The 22,642-nt window shown below is 32.6% G+C and overlaps 2 protein-coding genes across 11 annotated transcripts; one reads left to right on the forward strand and one right to left on the reverse strand.

Annotated features, from left to right (window-relative positions):
* Positions 1-132: 132 nt before the first annotated feature.
* Positions 133-10,878, forward strand: LOC6724745 (glutamate receptor ionotropic, kainate 2). 8 transcript variants are annotated; one of them, XM_016180743.3, is made up of 15 exons: positions 137-288; positions 340-472; positions 533-946; positions 2,605-2,771; positions 3,503-3,556; positions 3,634-3,798; positions 4,088-4,246; positions 4,426-4,629; positions 5,595-5,798; positions 5,891-5,995; positions 6,110-6,367; positions 6,494-6,982; positions 8,229-8,426; positions 10,049-10,439; positions 10,493-10,878. In XM_016180743.3, exons 1-15 carry the CDS (start codon positions 286-288, stop codon positions 10,768-10,770), a joined length of 3,222 nt encoding a protein of 1,073 aa, XP_016037438.1. In that variant the 5' UTR covers positions 137-285; the 3' UTR covers positions 10,771-10,878. The 8 variants fall into 8 exon arrangements, 7 of the variants coding, with proteins under 7 accessions (XP_016037437.1, XP_039152005.1, XP_016037438.1 ...); XM_016180742.3 differs by lacking the exon at positions 6,110-6,367 and having other exon boundaries at positions 136-288; XM_039296071.2 differs by lacking the exon at positions 3,503-3,556 and having other exon boundaries at positions 136-288.
* A 1,629-nt stretch (positions 10,879-12,507) lies between these two features.
* On the reverse strand, positions 12,508-21,530 carry LOC27207240. 3 transcript variants are annotated; one of them, XM_016182964.3, is made up of 8 exons: positions 21,417-21,486; positions 20,094-20,228; positions 19,343-19,471; positions 18,985-19,226; positions 18,807-18,923; positions 15,888-16,298; positions 15,123-15,537; positions 12,508-14,645 (listed from the first exon to the last, which is right to left on the reverse strand). In XM_016182964.3, exons 3-8 carry the CDS (start codon positions 19,361-19,363, stop codon positions 14,391-14,393), a joined length of 1,461 nt encoding a protein of 486 aa, XP_016037442.1. In that variant the 5' UTR covers positions 19,364-19,471; positions 20,094-20,228; positions 21,417-21,486; the 3' UTR covers positions 12,508-14,390. The 3 variants fall into 3 exon arrangements, with proteins under 3 accessions (XP_016037442.1, XP_016037445.1, XP_016037441.1); XM_016182967.3 differs by lacking the exon at positions 20,094-20,228 and having other exon boundaries at positions 21,417-21,530; XM_016182963.3 differs by lacking the exon at positions 20,094-20,228 and having other exon boundaries at positions 21,335-21,466.
* Positions 21,531-22,642: the final 1,112 nt, after the last annotated feature.

Here is a 22,642-nt window from a genome sequence, read left to right on the forward strand (position 1 = left end):
TTTTTTCATTATAAAATTTTGAAGTACTCTGTCATTTTTGCTAAAAACAAAGGAATTATATGCATAAAGAGTACTGTTTGTTGTGTTTACAAAGCTTAAAGCTCATAACGTTTGGGGGTGTGTTTTCGTGGGATTCCTTATTAGTGGTGCTTTTTCTTTTCCATCAACTGGTATTCGGTTCTCCGTGTTAAGCAAATATCTACATATTATGTATTATATATTATATAAGTAAATTAAAACTAAGTGTTTCGGAATGTAATTAAGCAGCATTATCCACATAAAATAATGGTAAAAAAGCCATCAGTACCTTTACTAAAATAACATATGTACTCTTTTTAGGTACGAAAAAAACGGGAAAGCATAATAAAGAAAAATATTCAAGGACGAAGTTACCTTAAAAAAATATGTTGTTCGTATATAATATTGTCCATATTCGTAATTGCTAATGCCTTGCCCCCAGTAATACGCGTAGGTAAGTTAAAGGTGAATAATTTATATACTTCAACAAATTATGCTCTTGCTGTATTACCAGGTGCCATATTTACGGAAGATGAACGTGAAAGCAGTATTGAATCGGCATTTAAATACGCAATATACCGTATTAATAAGGAAAAGAGTCTTCTTCCCAATACCCAATTGGTTTACGATATTGAGTATGTGCCCCGAGATGACTCGTTTCGCACTACGAAAAAGGTTTGCAGCCAGTTGGAAGCAGGTGTTCAAGCAATTTTTGGACCAACAGATGCTCTTCTAGCTAGTCATGTACAATCCATATGCGAAGCATATGATATACCCCATATTGAAGGTCGAATTGACCTCGAATATAATTCTAAAGAATTTTCTATAAATTTATATCCGTCGCATACGCTCTTAACTCTAGCATATAGAGATATAATGGCGTATTTGAACTGGACGAAGGTGGCAATAATTTATGAAGAAGATTATGGTAACTATATTTTTTTTATATTTTTCAGCCGTGCTTATTCATATTATTACCCCGGGGTTATTTGATTATATCGAAAAATCATTTATTATACGCCTGGTCGGTAATAATATTTAATTGAACTCTATATGTTTACAAACTTAGATTTCACATATAAATTCATTAAAATGAACATATATTGGGGGATATTAAATTGTCAAATAGTTACTATATAAACTATCAGATACCCATTACTCCGATAATGGGAGTGCGAGGTAGAAATTTTAAAATTGTGTTGCCATAGAAATAGACAAAAAATAGCGTGTGCCGGGATCTTGTTTTTGATCAGGATCTTGCGTATCTGTCTGTCCGTCCTTACAAACGTCGAGATTTCAAGAACCATAAAATCAGGAAGGTGATATAAGGAGTTCAGATTCTTAAATTTGATATTAATTTTGATCATGTTTGTCAAATAGTTACTATCTCAACTATCAGATAACCATTACTCTGTTAATGGGAGTCCTGGGTAGAAATTACGAAATTGTGTTGCAGATTCAGATTCTTAAATTTGATATTAATTTTGATCGCGTTGTCAAATAGTTACTATCTCAACTATCAGATAACCATTACTCTGTTAATGGGAGTCCTGGGTAGAAATTACGAAACTGTGTTGCAGATTCAGATTCTTAAATTTGATATTAATTTTGATCGCGTTGTCAAATAGTTACTATCTCAACTATCAGATAGCCATTACTCCGCTAATGGGAGTCCTGGGTAGAAATTGTGTTGCTATAGAAATTGGCAAAAAAAAATATCGTGTCCGTCAGGATGTCCGTTCGTATAAACGTCGAGATTTATCATAAATCCGTAACCATAATATCATTAATCTTGATATTAAGCGTTCAGATTTTAGAAAAAAGGGGCGCTGAACCTTTCTACGACTACTCTGTCGCCCACAAGCTGCCCGAAACATTCATGCCCACACTATAAAAAGTTTTATTTTTTTATTTTATCATTTGGCTTTCCATTTACTATTACTGTTACTCATACTAACCGTACGAAAATGTAAAAATGTAAAAATGTCGTGGAGTAAAAGGGTATGCTAGATTTGTTGAAAAGCATGTAACAGGCAGAAGCAAGCGTTTCCGACTATATAAAGTATATATATTCTTCATCCGGATCAAAAGCCGAGTCGATCTAGCCATATCCGTCTGTCCGTATGAACGTCGAGATCTCAGAAACTATAAAAGCTAGTAAAAGTGCAAAAATGCCACGCTTACATTTCTAAACAATTTTTTAATTTTTTCTCACTTTAATCTTCAATATCTATCGATATCCCAGAAAAATTAAGAAATTTCGCGTTCTCACTCACACTGGCTAAGTAACGGGTATCTGATAGTCGGGGAACTCGATTATAGCATTCTCTCTTGTTTTTATTTAATTTTTTGTCTCCCTAATTTCTTTCGATTTTCCTAAAACATTTTGGCCACGCCTACTATAACGCCTACAAGCTGCCCAACCACGGCACGCCCTCGCTTTTAAAAATTTGTTTTTGAGTGTCGTTACTTATTTTTCGCACAAGTCATATGAAATTGTTTATAAGCTCCCCAACTGCAAATACCCAACATTTTCGTAAAAGATCAAACTATTTATTGCAAATATTTGTAAATTCTTATTTGTAGGTCTATTTAATTTGATGCACTCAACAACTGAGACGAAAGCGGAAATGTATATAAGGCAAGCGAGTCCGGATTCCTACCGTCAAGTTCTGCGAGCGATACGCCAAAAGGAAATTTACAAAATAATAGTGGATACAAATCCATCCCATATAAAATCGTTTTTTAGATCCGTAAGAACTATTTCTAAATCTTCACGGCATTATACATTTAATTTATTGTTGCTTCTAGAAATCCTAAAAAAGCTTACGTAATCGTTATATAAATTTTGTGAACGGCTTAAGGCTCTCCGAGATTAGTTGAAAAGTAGTCAACAAGTTAATCAGTTACGTACTATGCGGACATCCCTTTACTAATGCGAGCTCAGAGAAGTTATATTGCGGGATACTTATTTAGCTAACACAAACAGAAATTTTTTCAGTGGTAAAATATACGCGATTTATTATTACATTTTGGCACGGGTCTGTACTATTTTTCTGCAATATGGGCAGGTCAATAAGAGATTAATATACTTTAAAGAGTGCTTAAAAAGTTTTTGGCAAATCGATAGAAATTTACCAGACTAACAAAATTATGAAAAAATATCCAAAAAATTTTCGAAAATGTGGGCGTGGCAGTTTTAGGCGGTTTTCGGACGTTAGAGTGGGAGTTGCAAAAAGTTTGCGCTGTGTTTGTGTCTCTAGAATCTGTATAAATAATATCAACCTTTTAGCTTTTATAGTTCGTGAGATCTCAACGTTCATACCTGCGGACAGATGGACAGGCCCAGAATCAAGATGAAGAAAATGATCAAGAATATATAGACTTTATACTTTATATACTGTTACATACTTTTCAACCTATCTAGTAGCAGTATGCTAGTCTACGAGTAACGGGTATAAATATATAAAAATCCTATTTCTAGATTTTGCAACTACAAATGAATGACCATCGTTACCATTATATGTTTACAACATTCGTAAGTTAAATAGTAAATGAATAATGAAAGACTCAAGAAAATCTATTAATTGTGATATTGTTGATCATTTTGTACAGGACTTGGAGACATATGATCTGGAAGATTTCAGATATAACAGCGTAAATATAACTGCATTTCGGCTGGTAGATGTCGATAGCAAAAGATATCTCGAAGTAATTAATCAAATGCAGAAATTACAACACAATGGATTGAACATTATAAATGGAATTCCTTATATACAGGTATGAAATGGGCGCATCATATCGTAACAGTATCATAACGCTTAGTGCCATAACGCCCACACACAAACATTTGTGTTATAGGGCTCTAAGGTGCTCGTGCCTAATACTTATTAAACAATTATTATAATTGTGCATTTCATTGAAGCAATTAAATAATGTCATGGGGCTCATGGCCGCTATAACATTTTAAATGTCCGTTTAAAAGTATTATAGCTGACACTGGGTGTTATAACACGCAAAAAACCTTTTACTCCAACAGAATAACATTTTCAATGTTCATAATTTTTAGACGGAGTCTGCATTAATGTTTGATTCGGTGTACGCGTTTGCGAATGGACTGCACTTTCTAAATTTAGATAATCACCAAAATTTTTATATCAAAAACCTATCCTGCACCTCCGACCAAACCTGGAATGATGGAATTTCGTTGTATAACCAAATAAATGCAGTACGTATATTAACCTTAAAAGTTTAATACTCTTTTACAAATATGTTTTAATAATTATTAATGAATTCCTTAGCCTCATAAATATGAAGTTGCACAAAAAAGTTAATCTAGACAAAGTTAGATTTCGATTTTGTTATTTTTAAAACTAATATAAATATTCAATTACATATTTTCTGCAGGCCATCACAGACGGACTGACTGGCACTGTCCACTTTATGGAAGGTCGGCGAAACATATTTAAGCTTGATATTCTTAAACTAAAGCAAGAAAAAATTCAAAAGGTTGGATATTGGCATCCCGACGACGGTGTTAACATTTCGGATCCAACGGCATTCTACGATTCAAATATCGCAAATATTACCTTGGTCGTTATGACTAGAGAGGTACGCATTAAAAACGTCTTTTATTGATACTTAATTATACCCATTATTCTACTATATATTAGATTCGATAATAGTATGTAACAGGTAGAAACGTTTATGACCAAATAAAGTATATATATTCTTGATCAGGATCAATAGACGAGTCGATCTGAACGTCGAGATCTCAGGATCCGAACTCCCACTCCCACGCTTTTAAAAAATGTTTTATATTTAATCATATATTTTTTAGTCTTTTAAGTTTCTATCGATTTGCCAAAAATCATTTTGCACGCCCACTCTAACGCCCACAAACCGACCAAAAATGTCACACCCGTTTTTGGAAAATATTTTAACCCATTTTATGTATTTATATTAGTCTTGTACAGATTTGTTAAAAACTTTTTGCCAATTAGTTTATTTTTTTTTGCCACTGTTACATACTTTTCACCGAACCTAGTACACGCTGTTTACTCTAAGAGTAACGGATATAATACATTTAACAGGAACAGGAACAGGTTTTGAATTTAATATAATAAAATACTTTTAAGTATATTATAAGCCAGCCCATCATCCAAATAATAAAACCTTCTGTTGTTCTTACTGTTCAATAATTATTTTATTAAAGCAACCAATAGAACCGCACTTTCTCGTTGTCTGCAAGCGAATAAAAACCTCTTAATTTTATCACTCTCACATACACACAACTTTGCATAAGTGTGACTTTTGTATTTTCAACCACAGGATATGGGAAAAAAGTATATACTCCTATGTATATATTTGACGATTCGATCTTGTCATGTTTGCCTGTCAGTTTTGAGTGGTTTTTAGTCAATAACGTGGGCGTGTGTAAGCAATGCTTTTCTTCAAAGTCGAGCGCAAGTAATGTTTATTCAAGTTATGCCAGAAATATAGAAATAAATATGTATAGCACTAAATATGTAAGACAGTCCTATCAATTGCCTTAGTGATTTTTAACCATTTTTTAGGAGCGGCCGTATGTTATGGTTAAAGAAGACAAAAATCTAACTGGAAATTTAAGGTTTGAAGGATTTTGTATTGATCTTTTAAAAGCAATCGCCACACAAGTTGGGTTTCAATATAAAATTGAATTAGTTCCCGATAATATGTACGGCGTTTACATACCAGAGACTAATTCATGGAATGGAATCGTGCAGGAATTAATGGAAAGGGCAAGTATAAACTTTTCATTGCAATTATTCCACAATTTACACTATTTATATTTTAATAAAATTTTATAATTACCAATTAACAATTACCTTAGCGTGCTGATCTTGCTGTAGCGTCAATGACAATTAATTATGCTCGGGAAAGTGTTATCGACTTTACAAAGCCATTTATGAACTTGGGCATTGGCATATTATTCAAGGTAAGCTTAAATTTGTTTGTTTTTTTATTACTCTTTTATGTGTAGTTACGTAAATTATAAAATTGTAGTATGACTTATATAAATTCCCTCCATATATGTGGATAAATTTAATAGGTGCCGACAAGTCAACCAACACGACTGTTCTCCTTTATGAACCCTTTGGCAATCGAGATATGGCTTTATGTGCTAGCTGCATACATATTAGTTTCTTTCGCGCTCTTTGTAATGGCTCGATTCTCTCCATATGAGTGGAAAAACCCCCATCCATGCTACAAGGATACGGATATAGTGGAAAATCAGTTTTCTATATCAAACAGTTTTTGGTTTATAACAGGAACATTCTTACGCCAAGGATCTGGACTTAATCCGAAGGTATACAAATTACGTCATATGTGTAAAGATCTATTAATTATAAGATTAAAATAATTTATTTTAAAGATTTGTTAAAATTGATCGCGATTTAAAAGTATAATAAAATGAATATTTGCTATATTTCAGATATCAGACCGAGCTCAAACGAAATTTTTCTCCTTCATTGCTCCATTCGCTATTGAAATTTGGTTTTATATTGCTTTCGGATACATTTTTGTATCAGTATCCATTTGGATTGTGGCTCGATTATCACCGATCGAATGGGTTATTTCAAAGCCACCATGTTCAATGGCTTGTGAACATATATTGCGCGAAATTCAAAAAGAAAATTACTTTGACGAAAGCCTGGAGCTAATAAACAAACAAAAAATCCCAGAAAACGAAGTATATAATACAGAACATAAAATAAAAAAGTCCAACAATTATGTTGAACATGATGATACTACTTGTGGACATGGTACTTTACCTTTACAACTACCTAATGATGTTAATGAAGAAGCCTCGGATGATAATACGGTGGATTTAGTTCGAATCCAAAACAATTTTACCTTAAAAAATAGTTTTTGGTTTGCCATTGGGGCTCTTATGCAACAAGGTTCTGACTTATATCCTAGGGTACGACCATTTATTAAATCTAAAAGTCACTACATAAAGAGTACCAACGAGTAACAACAATTTAAAGACAGAACGTATGGTAATTTTATACAGATGTGGTCAAAATTATTTACACAAAATGCAATTTGATCTATTATGACCACCATTGTAAAATTAAAAAAAAAAATAATGTACAGAAAAAACTTTGTTTACTTTGAAGACAAAAGTTACATTTTGGTTGCTATGTTCGTTCATGATTATATTTTAAAGCCGTTACTCGTACAGTGTAATGGTTTAACTTTGATAAGATTAGTTCAATGTTATTTAATATGTAGGAATGATTTTTCCGACTCTATAAAATATACATTTTTTTACCAGATGAGTTGATCTAGCAATGGGCGTTTGTCCGAATGCTGAAATTTGTCGAAATAGACAGAATAATTAGAAGTAGATTTTTTAGGCGCAAAAGTGAGGGGGGTTGCATTTCAATATAAACTGGAAAGAAAAATGATAAAATTAAACAATAAACAAAGTGAGAACGCTTTTGTCCAGTTCCAGTGAGGGCGTAGCAGTGCGATACAAATGGGCAAGACAAATAATAAAAATCTAAACATATTTTAACAATGTGGACGTGGAAGTTTTCAGCAGTTTGTGGCGTAGCAACTTTATCTGCCTCTATGTTTGTTCTAGCTTTCATGGTTCCTGAGACGAATGAGTTCATACGTAGACGAACATGGCCATGAATCTAGTACATCCTTTTATTCTGAGATGTACGGGTATAATTAACTCATGTTTCAAAAGGTCGCGTCCGTTCGGGCGTCTTGTGGCGTTAGAGAAAAGGAAAATGTTAAGAACGGTTTTCCAAAGTATGGGAGCTTAGTTCTGAACCAAACTAAAGCAGCGTAGCCGTTATCAAAATCTCCATGTCGACTCTCAACATTCTAGCGATCTTATATCATATATCTCAAATCTTAGTATGGACGGACAAACGGCGGACAGGGCTAGATCGGCTCGACTTGTATCCTGATCAAGAATACATGTACTTAATATGGTCGGAAATGCCTTCTACCTGTTACATACTATTCAACGAATTTAGTATACCCTTTTGTTCTACTTGTAACGGGTATAGGAGTCAAGGAGTCTATTTATAATAGTTATTTGTAGAGTAAAAGGGTAATCTAGTCGCAATACTCAACTATACTGTAGCCTGTTGTACCTAATTATAATTACAAACGCTTTCAATCCGAATACTTCTTTGTCATTTTAGGCAACCTCGACGCGTATTGTTGGCGGATGCTGGTTCTTTTTTTGCCTAATCATTATATCTTCATACACTGCCAACCTAGCTGCATTTCTAACAGTTGAACGGATGATTTCCCCCATTGAAAGCGCTTCTGATTTGGCAGAGCAAACCGAAATATCATATGGAACTTTGGAGGGTGGATCGACAATGACATTTTTTAGGGTAAATATTACGAACAAAGGACATACGCATTTTAAGTTTTATTTTTACAACATCATTATATTTTTGCATAACGTTATAGCACACAAAGTTAAATTGTTAAATTGGTAAAAAAAAGATATTACTAGTAGAGTCAAACTTATATTGCTAATAAATCGAAAACTAAAATAGGCAAAGAATGGAACATTCCACATTCTGAGAATAAAATGGCGGTAGTACAAGATTGTATTAAAACTTTCTAAACTAGAAGACAAAGAATTACGACATGCGAAGATTATTTTTAGGTTGACAAATCCATTTTAATAATAGCTTCAGTACATATTCGCCCAATCAACGTTACATTTTAGACTGATCTTTCCTAGGCTGAGTATAAACGGTCATGTTTGACCGTCTATTGACACCACATTACCAAAATGGCTTAAGATTAAATGTTTGAGATTACTTCAAAAACAAAGTATTTTAAAAGTTTAATGGAATTCTTCTTTGAAAAATGTCATTCGAATGAAACAGACGTAAGCGTAATGGAAATAGGTTTTCGTTTTTGTTTACAGTGAGTGAACATTTTCTAAATTTACAAAAAGAATTGTGTGCCTAAACCGTTTTATTCGTGTCGCTTTTGGTAATACTGAAATTTAGCTATGTACTTTTATACCAGTTACTCGTAGAGTAAAAAAAAAATCACGGAATCTTGCAATGTGATTTTCAAAGACAAGTAAGCTTATAAACTAAAGGCTTATTTATGGGACTGTCTACCAAACTAAAATAATACCACGATGCATCCAAGCAGGGCTGCACTAAAGACAGTAGAATAATGTTCTAATGATCTATTCTAATGTCATTGGTTGGACGTTCTTCAACTAAGTGCCTTGTATGTGGCGTTCTCTCTAGGCTATAGTGTTTGAAGAAAAGAAAGTATGCTAGATTTGGGATGCCCAACCTTTTATACCCGTGCGCTGATTTAAAAAACAGAGAACGCTACTTTGCTACAGGGCGCCGTCAACATGTTTTCAATTGTTATACCCGTTACTCGTAGTGTTTTGATTTTTTCGTTTTATTATTTGTCTTTCAAATTTCCATCATTACTCGAAAAATTGCATTGCCACGCTCACACTTTCGTCCAAACTGTCATGCCACACTATCTGATTTTTTTTTTGATACAATACGATATACATATGTATTATATATCATCGACCACCCCTTTACCAGTCGTAACAAACGAAAGAGGTAAAGGAAACCAACCAACTAAACCGACTTCCCGACTATCAGATATCCGTTACTGAGCTAGTGGAAATGCGATCGCGAAATTTCATAAGTTTTCTGGAATATCGATAGATATTGGTGAATAAAATAGGAAAAAAATACTTGTCCAACAGTGTGGGCGTGGCAGCTTTGGCCGTTCGTAGGTGTAAGAGTGGGCACGGCAAAAAGTTTTTTGGCAAATCGATAGAAAGTTACAAGACTAATACAAATTTGAAAAAAATACAATTTTTAAAAAATGATTTGTGTGGCAGTTTCATATATATAACTAAAAAAACAAACAAAACTATATCTAAACCCAACCACGTTTAAGACATTTTCTATATATTTTTTAAACACTTTGAATAAAAATGTTATTTATTTTTAAGGATTCAAAAATTGGTATATATCAAAAAATGTGGCGTTATATGGAAAACCGTAAAACAGCTGTATTTGTCAAAACCTATGAAGACGGAATTAAACGAGTAATAGAAGGAAGCTATGCTTTTTTGATGGAATCGACAATGCTAGACTATGCTGTTCAACGTGATTGTAATCTGACCCAAATAGGAGGCCTTCTTGATTCTAAAGGTTATGGTATCGCAACGCCCAAAGGCTCTCCATGGAGAGATAAAATTTCACTTGCTATTTTAGAGCTACAAGAAAAGGGTATTATTCAAATATTATATGACAAATGGTGGAAAAATACAGGTGACGTTTGCAACAGAGATGATAAGAGCAAGGAGTCCAAAGCCAATGCACTTGGAGTAGAAAATATTGGTATTATTAATATTTTATATTATATTAAAAAAGTAATCAATACTGTATTCCAGGTGGCGTGTTTGTTGTTCTCCTTTGTGGACTTGCGCTTGCAGTTGTTGTGGCAATATTTGAGTTTTGCTGGAATTCCAGAAAAAATTTAAATACTGAAAATCAATCTCTGTGTTCAGAAATGGCTGAGGAACTTCGTTTTGCAATGCACTGCCATGGTTCAAAATCAAAACATAGGCCGCGAAAACGTAATTGCCTTAATTGTTCGTCTGTGCCAACATATGTGCCAAGTAATGTGAGCACGTCAAGTGTGGGCGTTTACTATAATTATTTTAATTAAATTTTATCATGATTCAACACGTTTATTCAAACAAATAGAAAAATATAGTTTTTTCTAAAATTTGTAATGATATGATATTACCATATAAATAATATGTAACTTTAAAAATGTATTTTTTATTTAAAAGAAAGCTAGCTTGGACTTGAAAAGATATTAACTAAGATTAGGCGTACAATTTGTAGAAACGTAATCGGAGCGCTAGTTTGTTTCAGATGATTGCTACGCTACAATAATGTAGTGCCCACAAACCGCGCAAAACAAAAATCCCTTATCCTCTTACTGAAATCATACCTTCTTAATCGGAGCTTAATGGTCGTGCTGGGGAATTTTCATGCTGGAGTTCCTCAGGATGTGTCCTGAGTACCGTGTTATACACCTTTGTTCACTTCAGATCTACGGATCTAAACAAAGACAACCTAATGATCCCTGGACAATAAGACAAAATGTCTCTTAAGCAGTAATATTTATTGTTCAATTGTTATAAAGAATGGTTTATCTCGAGTCTGTTGTGTATTCCCAGAATTTTTCTTTTTTTTTAACTTACGAAAATCGCTCATAATAGCTTGAGCACATAAAAGACTGTACGGCATATAAACTATTGCGGTAAACCAATCAATAAAACCAATTTAGAAGAGAGGAGCATGGCTGTACAATTGTCTACAAGCGATAGGGAAGTTTGATATAGTTTTCGAAGGGGATGCAGACTACTTACCAACTGCTCATAGCGCTCTCGAAGACGCTTTCCAGCTGATACCAAACGAAGAACATCGTGTTTTTACGAATTAGCTGATCACATAAGTCGACCACAATTATTTAAAATATCCGACCGTGAATCGAATTACACCGTGGCTGGTGATAGATATCTTCGATTCGGAAGAAATATATATAAGGTAAGCGAAAAGAAAACCAAAAGAATCCTGAAGAAATTTAATTTTGCAAGAACGTCTTTATACGCAGGCTTCTGGCGAATACTCTAAACTATTGAAATGAGCGTCACAACAACAAGTCAGCGTTACTACCTTCTGGGTTATCGATAGATATTGAGGAATAAAAGAAAAAAATTAAAATTTTGTTTAAAAGAAGGGGGAGGCCAAAGTGTTTTTGTTATACCGATATAAATTGGCAAGGCAAACAATAAAGCGAAGAAAATCTAATCATTTTTCAAAACTGTGGGCAGAGCAGTTTTGGGCGGCTTATGGGCGTGACAAAAAGTTTTTTGGCAACTCGATAGAAATTTACTAGAATAATAAAAATATGAAATGATTTTTCAAAAGTGTGTGCGTAGGAGTTCTGAGATAGACGGACAGGGCCAGATCTACTCTTCTAATGATCCTAATCAAGATTATACATACTTTATATGGTCGAAAACGCTTCCTTCTATCTGTTACATACTTTTCAACGAATCTAGTATATCTTTTTAATCTATGAGTAACGGGTGTAAAAAATATAAGTTACCAATGTAGCTTCTTGTGGTTTCAAAAACTAGATTCAAACAATATTACATGGTTCTTAAAACTCAATTAAAAAACCCGTGGCTAAAGTGGTTTGCTCTAGGTTCTTAGTGTTGTTGAATTGTGTAACTCCGTTGTCTGTGGCTTGTAGCTTACCGCTGAAGTACGGCAAGAATTTAATCGATAAATTTTATTAAAAGGTGGTCGTCACTTCTTCCAACGAGACTTAGACCAAAGACCCACATAATAATTAGTAAACTCAAAAGGAACATAAAACAGCTTGAAATACAATATAATGTATGTATAATTTTATTTTGTTACAATTTTTAATGTACATCATATTTTACAATAAACGTGTTTCCTAAATTAATTAATTTTTTATTCTTTGATTTCAATATCAAAAACACCAACCATGCGTAGACAACTTCAGAACTTTTTTGATGATGTTTACGTGCTGACTTATACTTGTCAATCTTTCTATTACTGATAAAAAGCATCATATTGTCTGATTTTCTTATTTTGCTTATTACAAAATTCTTAATTATTGTCATGGGACTTACAATTAAATATTCTATGTATTTAATACAAGCATTACAAGCACGTACATGTTTTAGTTTTATACACCATGCGTTTTCTAGCTCCATTTAATTATTGTTTACCGACGATAGTTTTTATGACATATCAGCGATCATGATGCTTATTTCACAAAATATATAAATTAAAAAATTTTAAAATGTCGTTTTCTAGCTCAGCGTGTTAACAGTATCAGAAACTTCTGTATCGGAACTTCTTTTTAGATTCTTTGAAATAAAAATAATGTGACTAGGTGATTTCAGAATTATTCAGATCTAGCTCAGATACGTTCTTTGATTTAAACGTCTCATCAATAAAGTACATGTTTAGTTATTAATAGGTTGTATGATAGTTCGATATGTTAAATTTTACACGAATTTTTGCCTACACATTTTTACCAGCCAAATTAAATTCAATATTTCAAAGGTTTGATTGAATATTTCAATGAGCATCATATCCGCACTGTTTTCCAAGTAATCGATGCTGGAGTTAAGCCAGCTTTATTCTACATTATTATTAACGATTGTTGACATGAGCTTAATAATGGTGTATTTTATTTATGTATATAGAAAGGTATGTACTGTACATCCATATGCTTTGCGCGCAATGCCCGTAGTAATGAATTAGAACTGGATAACATTCGGTGTGATTTCTTAGTTTCAATGGTGTAATACATGCACATTAATCAGATTGTTAGTTCATCTTTACGTTTAAATTTCGAGAACAAGAATTTAAATGTCATACGGCTTGAGCATAGGTAGATATTATATTAAACACTTCTTTATAGATCGTGATATGTTTATAGTTAATGAAAAGTAATCTTTTGTTTTATAAACTTTTTATGTAGGTAGGTATGTAGGTACTTCCGTGAAAGTGCTTTTTTCATTTCTATCTTCAATGTGTTCTTCGAAATTCGGAATAAATATTGACTGACTAGTCCAAAAATATTCTATTTGGATTTGATTGTTATCGATTGGAAGCATATTGTTTTGAAAATTCCAAACGTAACATTACTTGATTCGTAAATATGCTTGATCTCGAAAAATATATTTATTGTTTTTGAATACAGTCAATTTGGCTTTTTATTCGAATTATATTAAGTATCGGAAGGTTTGCTCGAGTAATTATCATTTTCGGCTTAATTGTTCACAATACCAACTCCTATTATTAAACAATAATAAAAATAATTTAGATTTCTAAAGTGCAGTGAGTTTTCCTATTTAGTATAACAGGAAACAGTCAACCTAAAATAAATTCGTTCAAGGTTTATCGCAAATTAGGGAGGCACAAATTAGATACTTGACGGCAAAACTTTCCAATATGTGAAGAGTATCTTTTATATTTGAAGCATATTATATTCATTTTATTCTCCAGAAAGTATATAATTTTCATTTCAACCAATTGGAAACCAATTTAAATGACTCGAAATTAGTAATTTTCAAATATATTATTAAAAAAGTATGTTAGGCATTTACTTTAGTATTCGCCTGTATTTACAGTTCAGATTTAATTTTAATTAGTTGTAATTTAGACGATTAATAATGAGACTGATTTATTCCAGAAACATTTAGCGACTGGGTAGGTACCACCGACTCTTTAATAATTATCGTATTCATAGAATCTTTCATCTGCTCGTTTTTGTTCATTTAATACTTTTAATTGATCGTTGTTTTCTAAAGATTTCAAATAATTATCATATTTCGGATTATTCTGATGTTCAAGTATACCCAGTTGGATGCCTAAAAAATTTTCCTTAGGTAATAAGCTGCTTTCTATTTCTTGTATAGACATTTTGGAAGACCATGTCGGTAATCCCCTCAAAAAGCGATGAAAATTACCATTTATTTGCGGCTTTAATGTAGAAAGGTATAATGATTAGTTTTTTGTTAAGCTCTATGGGATAAATATATAAGATAAAAAATCATTTACCCACTGTGGTAATTTTAGTCCACCGAATGCTTACTTCTTACGGATTTCGTAAAAATGTGAATTGGATTTTGTTTAACTTTTGTTTGTTGACGCATACCATTCCAGATACGGTTACTTCTGTAGCTCTTACAGTTCCCGAGATTCGGCTTCAATACAGACAGACAGACGGCAGTTTTGGCTCGGCAGTGACCGGGGTAATAAATACATATAAATCAACTACTAACGGTTGATTTTACTTAATAAATACTTTTTATATACCAGTTTACCCATTTGCTTTAGGAGTAACTGGAAGTCGAGAAACTCGACTCTCTCATATGTTTTGGCATAGTTTCCTGTAGCTTCCTTTTTTACAAAACCTAATTTTTGCGAATAAAACTCTTACTTTAATTAACGGCTTACCTCATTTAGAAGAGATCGATTTCTCTCTCTGAAGTGTGATTTTCGAATTGGATACGTTCTTGGGATTCCAACCACGGAAGGATCACTTTCGGTGGAATCGTCTGATATAAACTCAATTGCTGGCATTTTAATGCGGGCAGCTCTATTACTTCCAAAAAATTTGCTTTTAAGTTCCTTATTGGTTTGAAACTCTGTATTACTGTAAGGAGAATTTCCAATGCGACGCGTTGTTGCTTTAAAACCTGATCTATGGCCATTTTTATTCATTTTACTATTTTTAAAATTTTGCTCGTTTAGAATTGACTTGCGATTTACGTCACTAACTCGGTAACTATTTTCTTCGGGACTTCGATTTTCGTCCATTAATGGAGAATCCGATAAGCTACCGACTTGATGGTGATAATCTGAAATTAAGCTGTTTGTTTGGAATGTGTTAATAATAAATTTCTATTTATTTTGAACCAAGGGCGTCGCCAGTCCATCAGCCAGGGGGGGAGCAGATAGTAGAATTCATATTCCAACACTGGAAACTCTTAGTAAAAGCACCTATCAAACAGCTTATGTATGAGAAGCATATCGAAAGAATTGGAGGCAGATTGACTAAGAGAATAAGAACAGTACATAGTGTAAATAAACAACGGGAAGTTACGTGATAGGCGGCAAATTATGGCATTTCTTGATCATTCCTTTAAGGTCCATGGGGGTAGATGCCCCACCTCCTCAGCCCTACCCTGGCGACGCCCTTGTTTTGAACAGTGTACTAACTTTTTCCCGTTAGCAATTTCTTTAAGGGCAGCAGAACGCGCTGCCAACTCCTCATCTCGACGTTGATCCGTTAATTCCTTGGCTCTCTCAGTCCAAATTAGCTCTTTAAGCTTTTGAAAGCTGCCTTGAATAGCAACTGAATTTTGACTTTCTTTTGGATTACTTCCAGTAATATTTGGGATTCCCATATACCGATTTTTGCTTGATCTACGAATTGAGGAAGAAGCTGCTGTTTGTGGTCGTATTTCAGCTCCATAATAACGAGAGGGACTTAAACTAGAAGCGCTTGATCCAAATTCACCCAATCTTCGATGGTGTTCAATTGGAACACGCTGCGGTGCATTTGGCTCTCGATTGAGGACACGGCCAAAAACAGGGGACCTGGCTCTTTCCCGTGCGCTCATCCGTAATCTTAAAAAAATTTAATGAAATAATAGAACGTTAATATTGCATAGTTAATATAATTAAATAATCGTGCTTGGGCATTTTCGCTCCGTCCTTTTTGTGAAACTAAATCACTACTCAAGAGTGATCTCTAGCTTTGGTCTTTTTTGGCCAATAGTAAGTTTTTATTTATTTAATTTAGCTTTAAATTATGAAAATATACGATTTTTACTGGGATACGATACTTATAGTCCATATACTCACAACAAATATAATAATCAAACAATTTGGCAATAAATGAGCATCTGGGCGTCGATGAAAAAATGTGAGTGTTTTCCTAAACACTGCTTGTTGCTTTATAAAAGTTTTAAGCGTGTTCTAATATGGTTGATTATAGTTTTATTACAGCAACAACAAATAGGAGTCCCATTTATGAAACGACTAATATTGGCTTTTGCATCGCATTAACTCCAACTCTTACTGCCTCGTTTTAACCACTTTGCCTAAAGTAAGTCTGTTTAGTTTCAGACCGTATTCACCTAATAATGCGCCGCATGCCCTTTCTCAAACCATAACTTAGGGCACACAACTTAATTGGATTAAAGAAATTCCACTAATATCAGCTCGTTTTTATGGAATCATACTTCAGAAATCCAAATTGGATGAACTTAACTTCTTTTTAAAATAAATAAACGTTTGCCAAAAAAGATGTTTAAATAGTATCACTATCATAGAATCACTGTGGACATCAGACCACGATAAAAATATATTTTAACGCTCTGTAAAAATGCATACTACGAGTAAGAATTAATAAAAAAAAGAATAATTGAATTGGTAGCAAAAGTGCGATAAACAACATTTTGCAAATGTAAGCTGTTGTGACCGGAGCAATATAATGCTCAACTACCTAAACCTCTGATATAACCCCAGAGACGATCAAAGTGATGTAAAATAAGTTTTTAAAATAGTTGTGCAATTCGTTTTTTATAACAACTATTCTGCTTCAAATCAAACTAATGCAATCAGACATGCTCCGGTAATCGTAATTTTTAGTCGATTTCAGCAAAATCTTTTGATTTTGTTTAAAGGTGCTCTGGTTTTACAAAATTTTTGCTATCGGAGTGTTTCGTAAACAGTGAACAGTTGTTTAAGTCGTTATCCAGCATTTAAATTAAATTACTTTATTTACAAAGATCACTTTTGGCCCTCCTCTAAAGTAATTAATGCATTTTTCTATGTTTTATAAGTATTTTCCTTTCATGGAAACCTTCGCGATAACTTTTGCCGACGTATTTAACTTCGCAACCTGTGGAAGTCCACGTAATAAATGCAAACGTCGAGCGGCCCCGGTCCACCACCCCCAAACCCATACGACAACTTATGCCATCAACGAGCGAAAGAGTTTGTTCTTTCTAAAGCTATCAGGAAAACCGATGTTTCACCCTATTTACAAACTCAAATTTCTTCTGCATCGTGAAATTAACATATAGGAACCACATAGCTCAAAGGTCCCGTACAATGCACTTATTTCCAAGAATATGGCCATACAAAAGCATACTGCACACTGCGTTCAGCTGGTATCGTCCTGTGGAGAGCTTTGTGACTCTGCTAATTTAACGATAAATATAAGCGGATTAGTCTCTGGGTAACGCCTGCACGCCCCATAACGCACAGAAACAACTACAGAAGTATTTTTCTATACCGCAAAGAGACTCCCATTTCGCCCAACGATCACCTCCCAAAATGTGATTTTTCCAATCGTCCTGCAATCGAGACGTACAGAACCTAGCTCTACAACATCAACTCTAGGAGCTGCCCAAACAAATTCGACGCAGTATTGAAATCATTATGTATACTCTGCAGCAGCATATGATTAAATTCGTATTGTTCATATTGGACAACCATGCTAGACCTTTTGCAGAACCAAAATCTCTCAAATGGCTATGCTAATATCACAACGTTCAAAATAATCAATGGCTGCCTTTGATTATCAATATGGAACGCCAACGTCTTTTTACGACAAATAACTCACCATCTCACATGACAATCATATTGAACGTCATGCTTCTGTCGGTAGCACACCTCCTGTTGTAAATATGGTAAATACAACTGCCAAAAAAGCGACTTTTTTTCTACGTAACACATCGCCGCTGAAAAAGCGGCTTGTTCTTGAAAAACGACTTATGCGACAGGAGTGGCAAGTTCAAAGAATGCAAAGCATCACATTGCAACAAGTGTTCCATCCGAACCAAACTACGAGTTTGTTTGTATTACTGACAGTAACAGACGACGACTAAGCACTTTTAAGCCAATTGATCAATTGCTATTGGGGAATAAAATGAGAACAAATTTAAAAATTGTTTAAAAGTATGGGACCTAACCGCGTTTTGGCGTTTTGTAGCTGTGAGAGGGGGCGTCGCCGTTCTAAGCACGTTGTAGATGTTAGAAGGGTAGTGGACAAAGTATTTTTGGTAACCAGGGTATTATTTTGCATTATTTAAAAACTAGCAGTTGTAAAGAAAGAAAAACACTTACGATCCCAGCATTCGAGAGTTCAAAAACAGAGGCTCCCAAACATTATATGTAAAGGGATCCCTATATGTTGGTATTTCATTAGTTATTTCTGCAGCTCGAGATTGCCTCTTTGAAAAACTATGTGGTACATGGAAAAAAATATTATTTTTTTTTAAAGATAATAAAAGAAAAAACTTACATCCACATGGCGCGAAGCTGTTCGCATGTCGGTTCCTGTGAGTTAAGTGAAAAGGTTTTTGGCACAAACACTTCACCAACTGTTCTTACACCACCGGGATTTACGATATGTGATGCTTCTTCAGTTTTTACCCCGTTGCTATTGCTTAAATTTCTTTCCCGACTGCGTAGTCCATGATAATTTGCATTCCCAAGCTTTATAGTCGCCAAAATGACCAATATGTCCAATTGTAAATACTTGATCTGCGAAAATAAAATTGTATATACAAAATATATATAATATTGTATATATATAACTGGTGCACACCAATAGCATATAACTGTTGATCGTTATTTGCTGATATTGCTGATATACGTACCAATACGCGTCCGCAATGCATTTTGGTGTTGTTATATTAGAATTCCAGAACCATATATTATAATCTATTCTTAATGCATCCGAGTGATATGTATTAAAATGGGTGGCCGTTTCTCCCAATTTGAAGTGACTTTTGAAATGAAAAGAAAATGTAATTTTTTATTTTATTTGTTAACTAATTAAAAGTCATGCAGATGGAACAAATCTTAAATGAACTTTTTAAGAAATATTTCAATTTCTTGAGATTCTAAATTTTTCGATTTACCAAATAAATTTATAAAATCTTAAGGTCAAGACTTAAATATTCATTTTAGTTTTAAACGATGCAAATATTTTGAAGTTTTGTTTTCCTCTTAGTATAAAAATTTAGTTTAAAATTTCAAGTTTTGCCTAAAAGCTTATATATTTAACTCGTGTAACTCGTAACTCGTAGAGATAACGGGTATTATTTCCTATACTGGTGTAACTGTATTAAATCTCAATATTTTTTTTTTGTTACTTTTATGTTGCTTTCATATAATAATAGTTAAGATTTTTTTAAATTGTGAGCTACCTAATAATGAAGATTTATTGGTAGTTTTAAATATAATGTGAAGCATTTACTTAATATAAAATAGCAACTCAACTTCTTTGAAATAAATATTATTTATGTGCAATTCATAGTGCAGGGTGCTCAGTAAATACTTATTTATTGGTGCAACTAGCTTTAAAAATGTGCAAATGCTCGTTTTTCACATAAATGTTTCATTTACTTTTTTCGGCATTTTAGATATTTTCCAATAAGGCAAATTTGCATTTTTAGAAAGATGTATTTCTTGGTCCCAGAACAAAAAAAACGAATGCACTTTAGCCATATTTTATTGGATATCCACGAGTCAACTGTCATCCTGAAAAATACCGTATTTCGAAAATAACTTTGATACAAAATAGAAGTAATAATCATTAATCGTAAGGCCTCGGATTTCTGAACACAATTTTACTCATAACACATTTTTTTTACCTTTACTTCCAGTTGATGAATGTTAATACTAAAAAGTATATGGAGTAAATATAACGAATTTATTTATTTTAAACTTTTTAAAAAAATGGATACAGCTCGAAAGCACGTACTATTATTTAAAAATTCATAGAAAACTTTACACAGCAGCGTGAAAACGAATTATGTTATATAGTGAGGAATCCTTAAATTTCTATTTTATTACAACATTTAAATAATTATAGATATATTTTACCTTTATATCCAATCAATAATAACTAAATATATATACATATATATGATATATAATATATATATATATGTTTGTTCTTAAGAAAACTGTGTATATAGGTTCGAAATTCATTCATAAAATAATGATATATATAATAAATATAATAAGATATATAATAAAATACAGTTTCTACAACTCAAAACACAAAAAAATTAAATAAAAAATATCATATCATCATATATCATTATTGAGGTGTCATATATATATATATATATATATATATCATATATATAATATATATCATATATCATATATATATATATATATATATATATATATCATATATCATATATATTTATATATATATATATATATCAATTTAAGTATATATATATATATATATATATATCAATTTAAGTATATATATATATATATATACAACTCAATAATGATATATGATGATATGATATTTTTTATTTAAGTTTTTTTGTGTTTTGAGTTGTAGAAAACTGTATAGGTATTTTATGAATGAATTTCGTACCTATATACACAGTTTTCTTAAGAACAAAACATAAATTTAAGTCATGCGCAGGAAGATTTTCTCTACGTCGTTAATGCTCAATTTAAGAACTTACATTTTATTATTTGAAAAACTTGAATGTTTAAAAATAAATGAAATAGAAAAAATTATCATAAATAAATTTAATTAATACAATTTTTACTTTGTACAATTAAAAATTTAAAAAAATTGTCAAGTCAACTGGTAATTTTTTTAATATTCATACACAAATTTAAAATTGAAATCTCTTTAATAATTGAAGGTAATGCCCAACAAACGCGCTTTGCTTGTAAAATGGTACCGAGTACCTGTAATGAATACTTTTTGCTATGACGTCTACAACACTCCGCGGAAATGGGACTAAGTGAGGGATGGCTTATATCGTATGCGATTTGCAGCGTAAGATCACGCGTGCGCGTGTTCAAAAATCGTAGCCCTCTTTTCCAGTAACAGTGGCCGGAACGGGAGCTTAAAGCTTTGTACAATTTGTTTATTATAATAGAACATTCCCATAAATTCCTTAACGATTTTGAAGAAATTGTGAGGCACAGAATGGTTTTTCACACTGGGTAATTTTAAATAGTTGCTAGCTTTAAGAATTAACAATTAATTAACTAATGACAGACTATCTGCTCTGGATTGGGATTAAAATAACATTTTTGGTTTTTAGCTTAAATTAAGAATTATGGGCAAACTATAATAATAGAACCAATTTTGAAAAATACGTTAAGTAAATGTATGCGTCTTTTTCCCTAAGTTTTCGAAAAACTTTTGTATAGTACAAAGTACAATATTCTTACGCAATTCAAAATGGAAGTCAATTTTTATATTTTCATTTCACTGCCAATGCGAATTATCCGTAATATATCTAATTTTATACTTAAATATTAATAGAAGTTCAATAATTGAGTTCAAAAGTATGTGGTTCTTTACCAAATGCCGTTAATCTATTATGTTACATTTTTTAAAAATTGGTTTATTATTATTATTCCACAATATCTTTCGATATCCCAAAAAATGATCATATATTATAGTCGGGAAACTGGACGACAGCATATAGGGTGTGGACAGACAGACAGACTGGCGAAAGACTGACAGTCTTCAGCCTTCAGTTTTAGAAAATGTTTTAATTTTTTATTGTTAGGCTGTTAATTTCTTGCAATTTTTAAAGCTTTTGCCACTCCCCTTCTAGCACCAACAGCTTTATAAACTCTTGAACAATTTTTATTTTTTATTTAAATTTTACTATCTAATTTTTATCGATATGCTGGATTTCTGTTATCAAAAAGCTGAAGGAAATTGTTGAGACCAACAGGTATCTGATAGCCGTAAAACTCGACTATAGCTTTGCTCTGGTTTATTGTTGGTATTTTTACGTTATTCTTTAAAAATATATATATTTACCAAAAAAATAGTTGAATATTATTTTGTAATAAATAGGGCAAATGATATTTAAAAATTTGACTGAAATAATTATTTTATGCTGCAGTCAAATGATATATTTATGCGCATAGGTAAAAAAAATTTGCTTTGA

Source organism: Drosophila simulans, chromosome 4 (assembly GCF_016746395.2).
Source record: "Drosophila simulans strain w501 chromosome 4, Prin_Dsim_3.1, whole genome shotgun sequence".
NCBI lineage: Eukaryota > Metazoa > Arthropoda > Insecta > Diptera > Drosophilidae > Drosophila > Drosophila simulans.

What these genes read in the sequence shown, in the direction of transcription:
- LOC6724745 (XM_016180743.3), top strand. An exon ending in TAAAATCGTTTTTTAGATCC is followed by an intron (nt 2,772 to 3,502) that starts GTAAGAACTATT and finishes TCCTATTTCTAG; the next exon opens with ATTTTGCAACTACAAATGAA. An exon ending in CGACAATGACATTTTTTAGG is followed by an intron (nt 8,427 to 10,048) that starts GTAAATATTACG and finishes TTTATTTTTAAG; the next exon opens with GATTCAAAAATTGGTATATA.
- LOC27207240 (XM_016182967.3), bottom strand. Translation starts at nt 19,363, where the DNA reads ATGCATTGCGGACGCGTATTG. An exon ending in TGCATTGCGGACGCGTATTG is followed by an intron (nt 19,227 to 19,342) that starts GTACGTATATCA and finishes TTATTTTCGCAG; the next exon opens with ATCAAGTATTTACAATTGGA. An exon ending in ATCGATCTCTTCTAAATGAG is followed by an intron (nt 14,646 to 15,122) that starts GTAAGCCGTTAA and finishes TCTACATTAAAG; the next exon opens with CCGCAAATAAATGGTAATTT.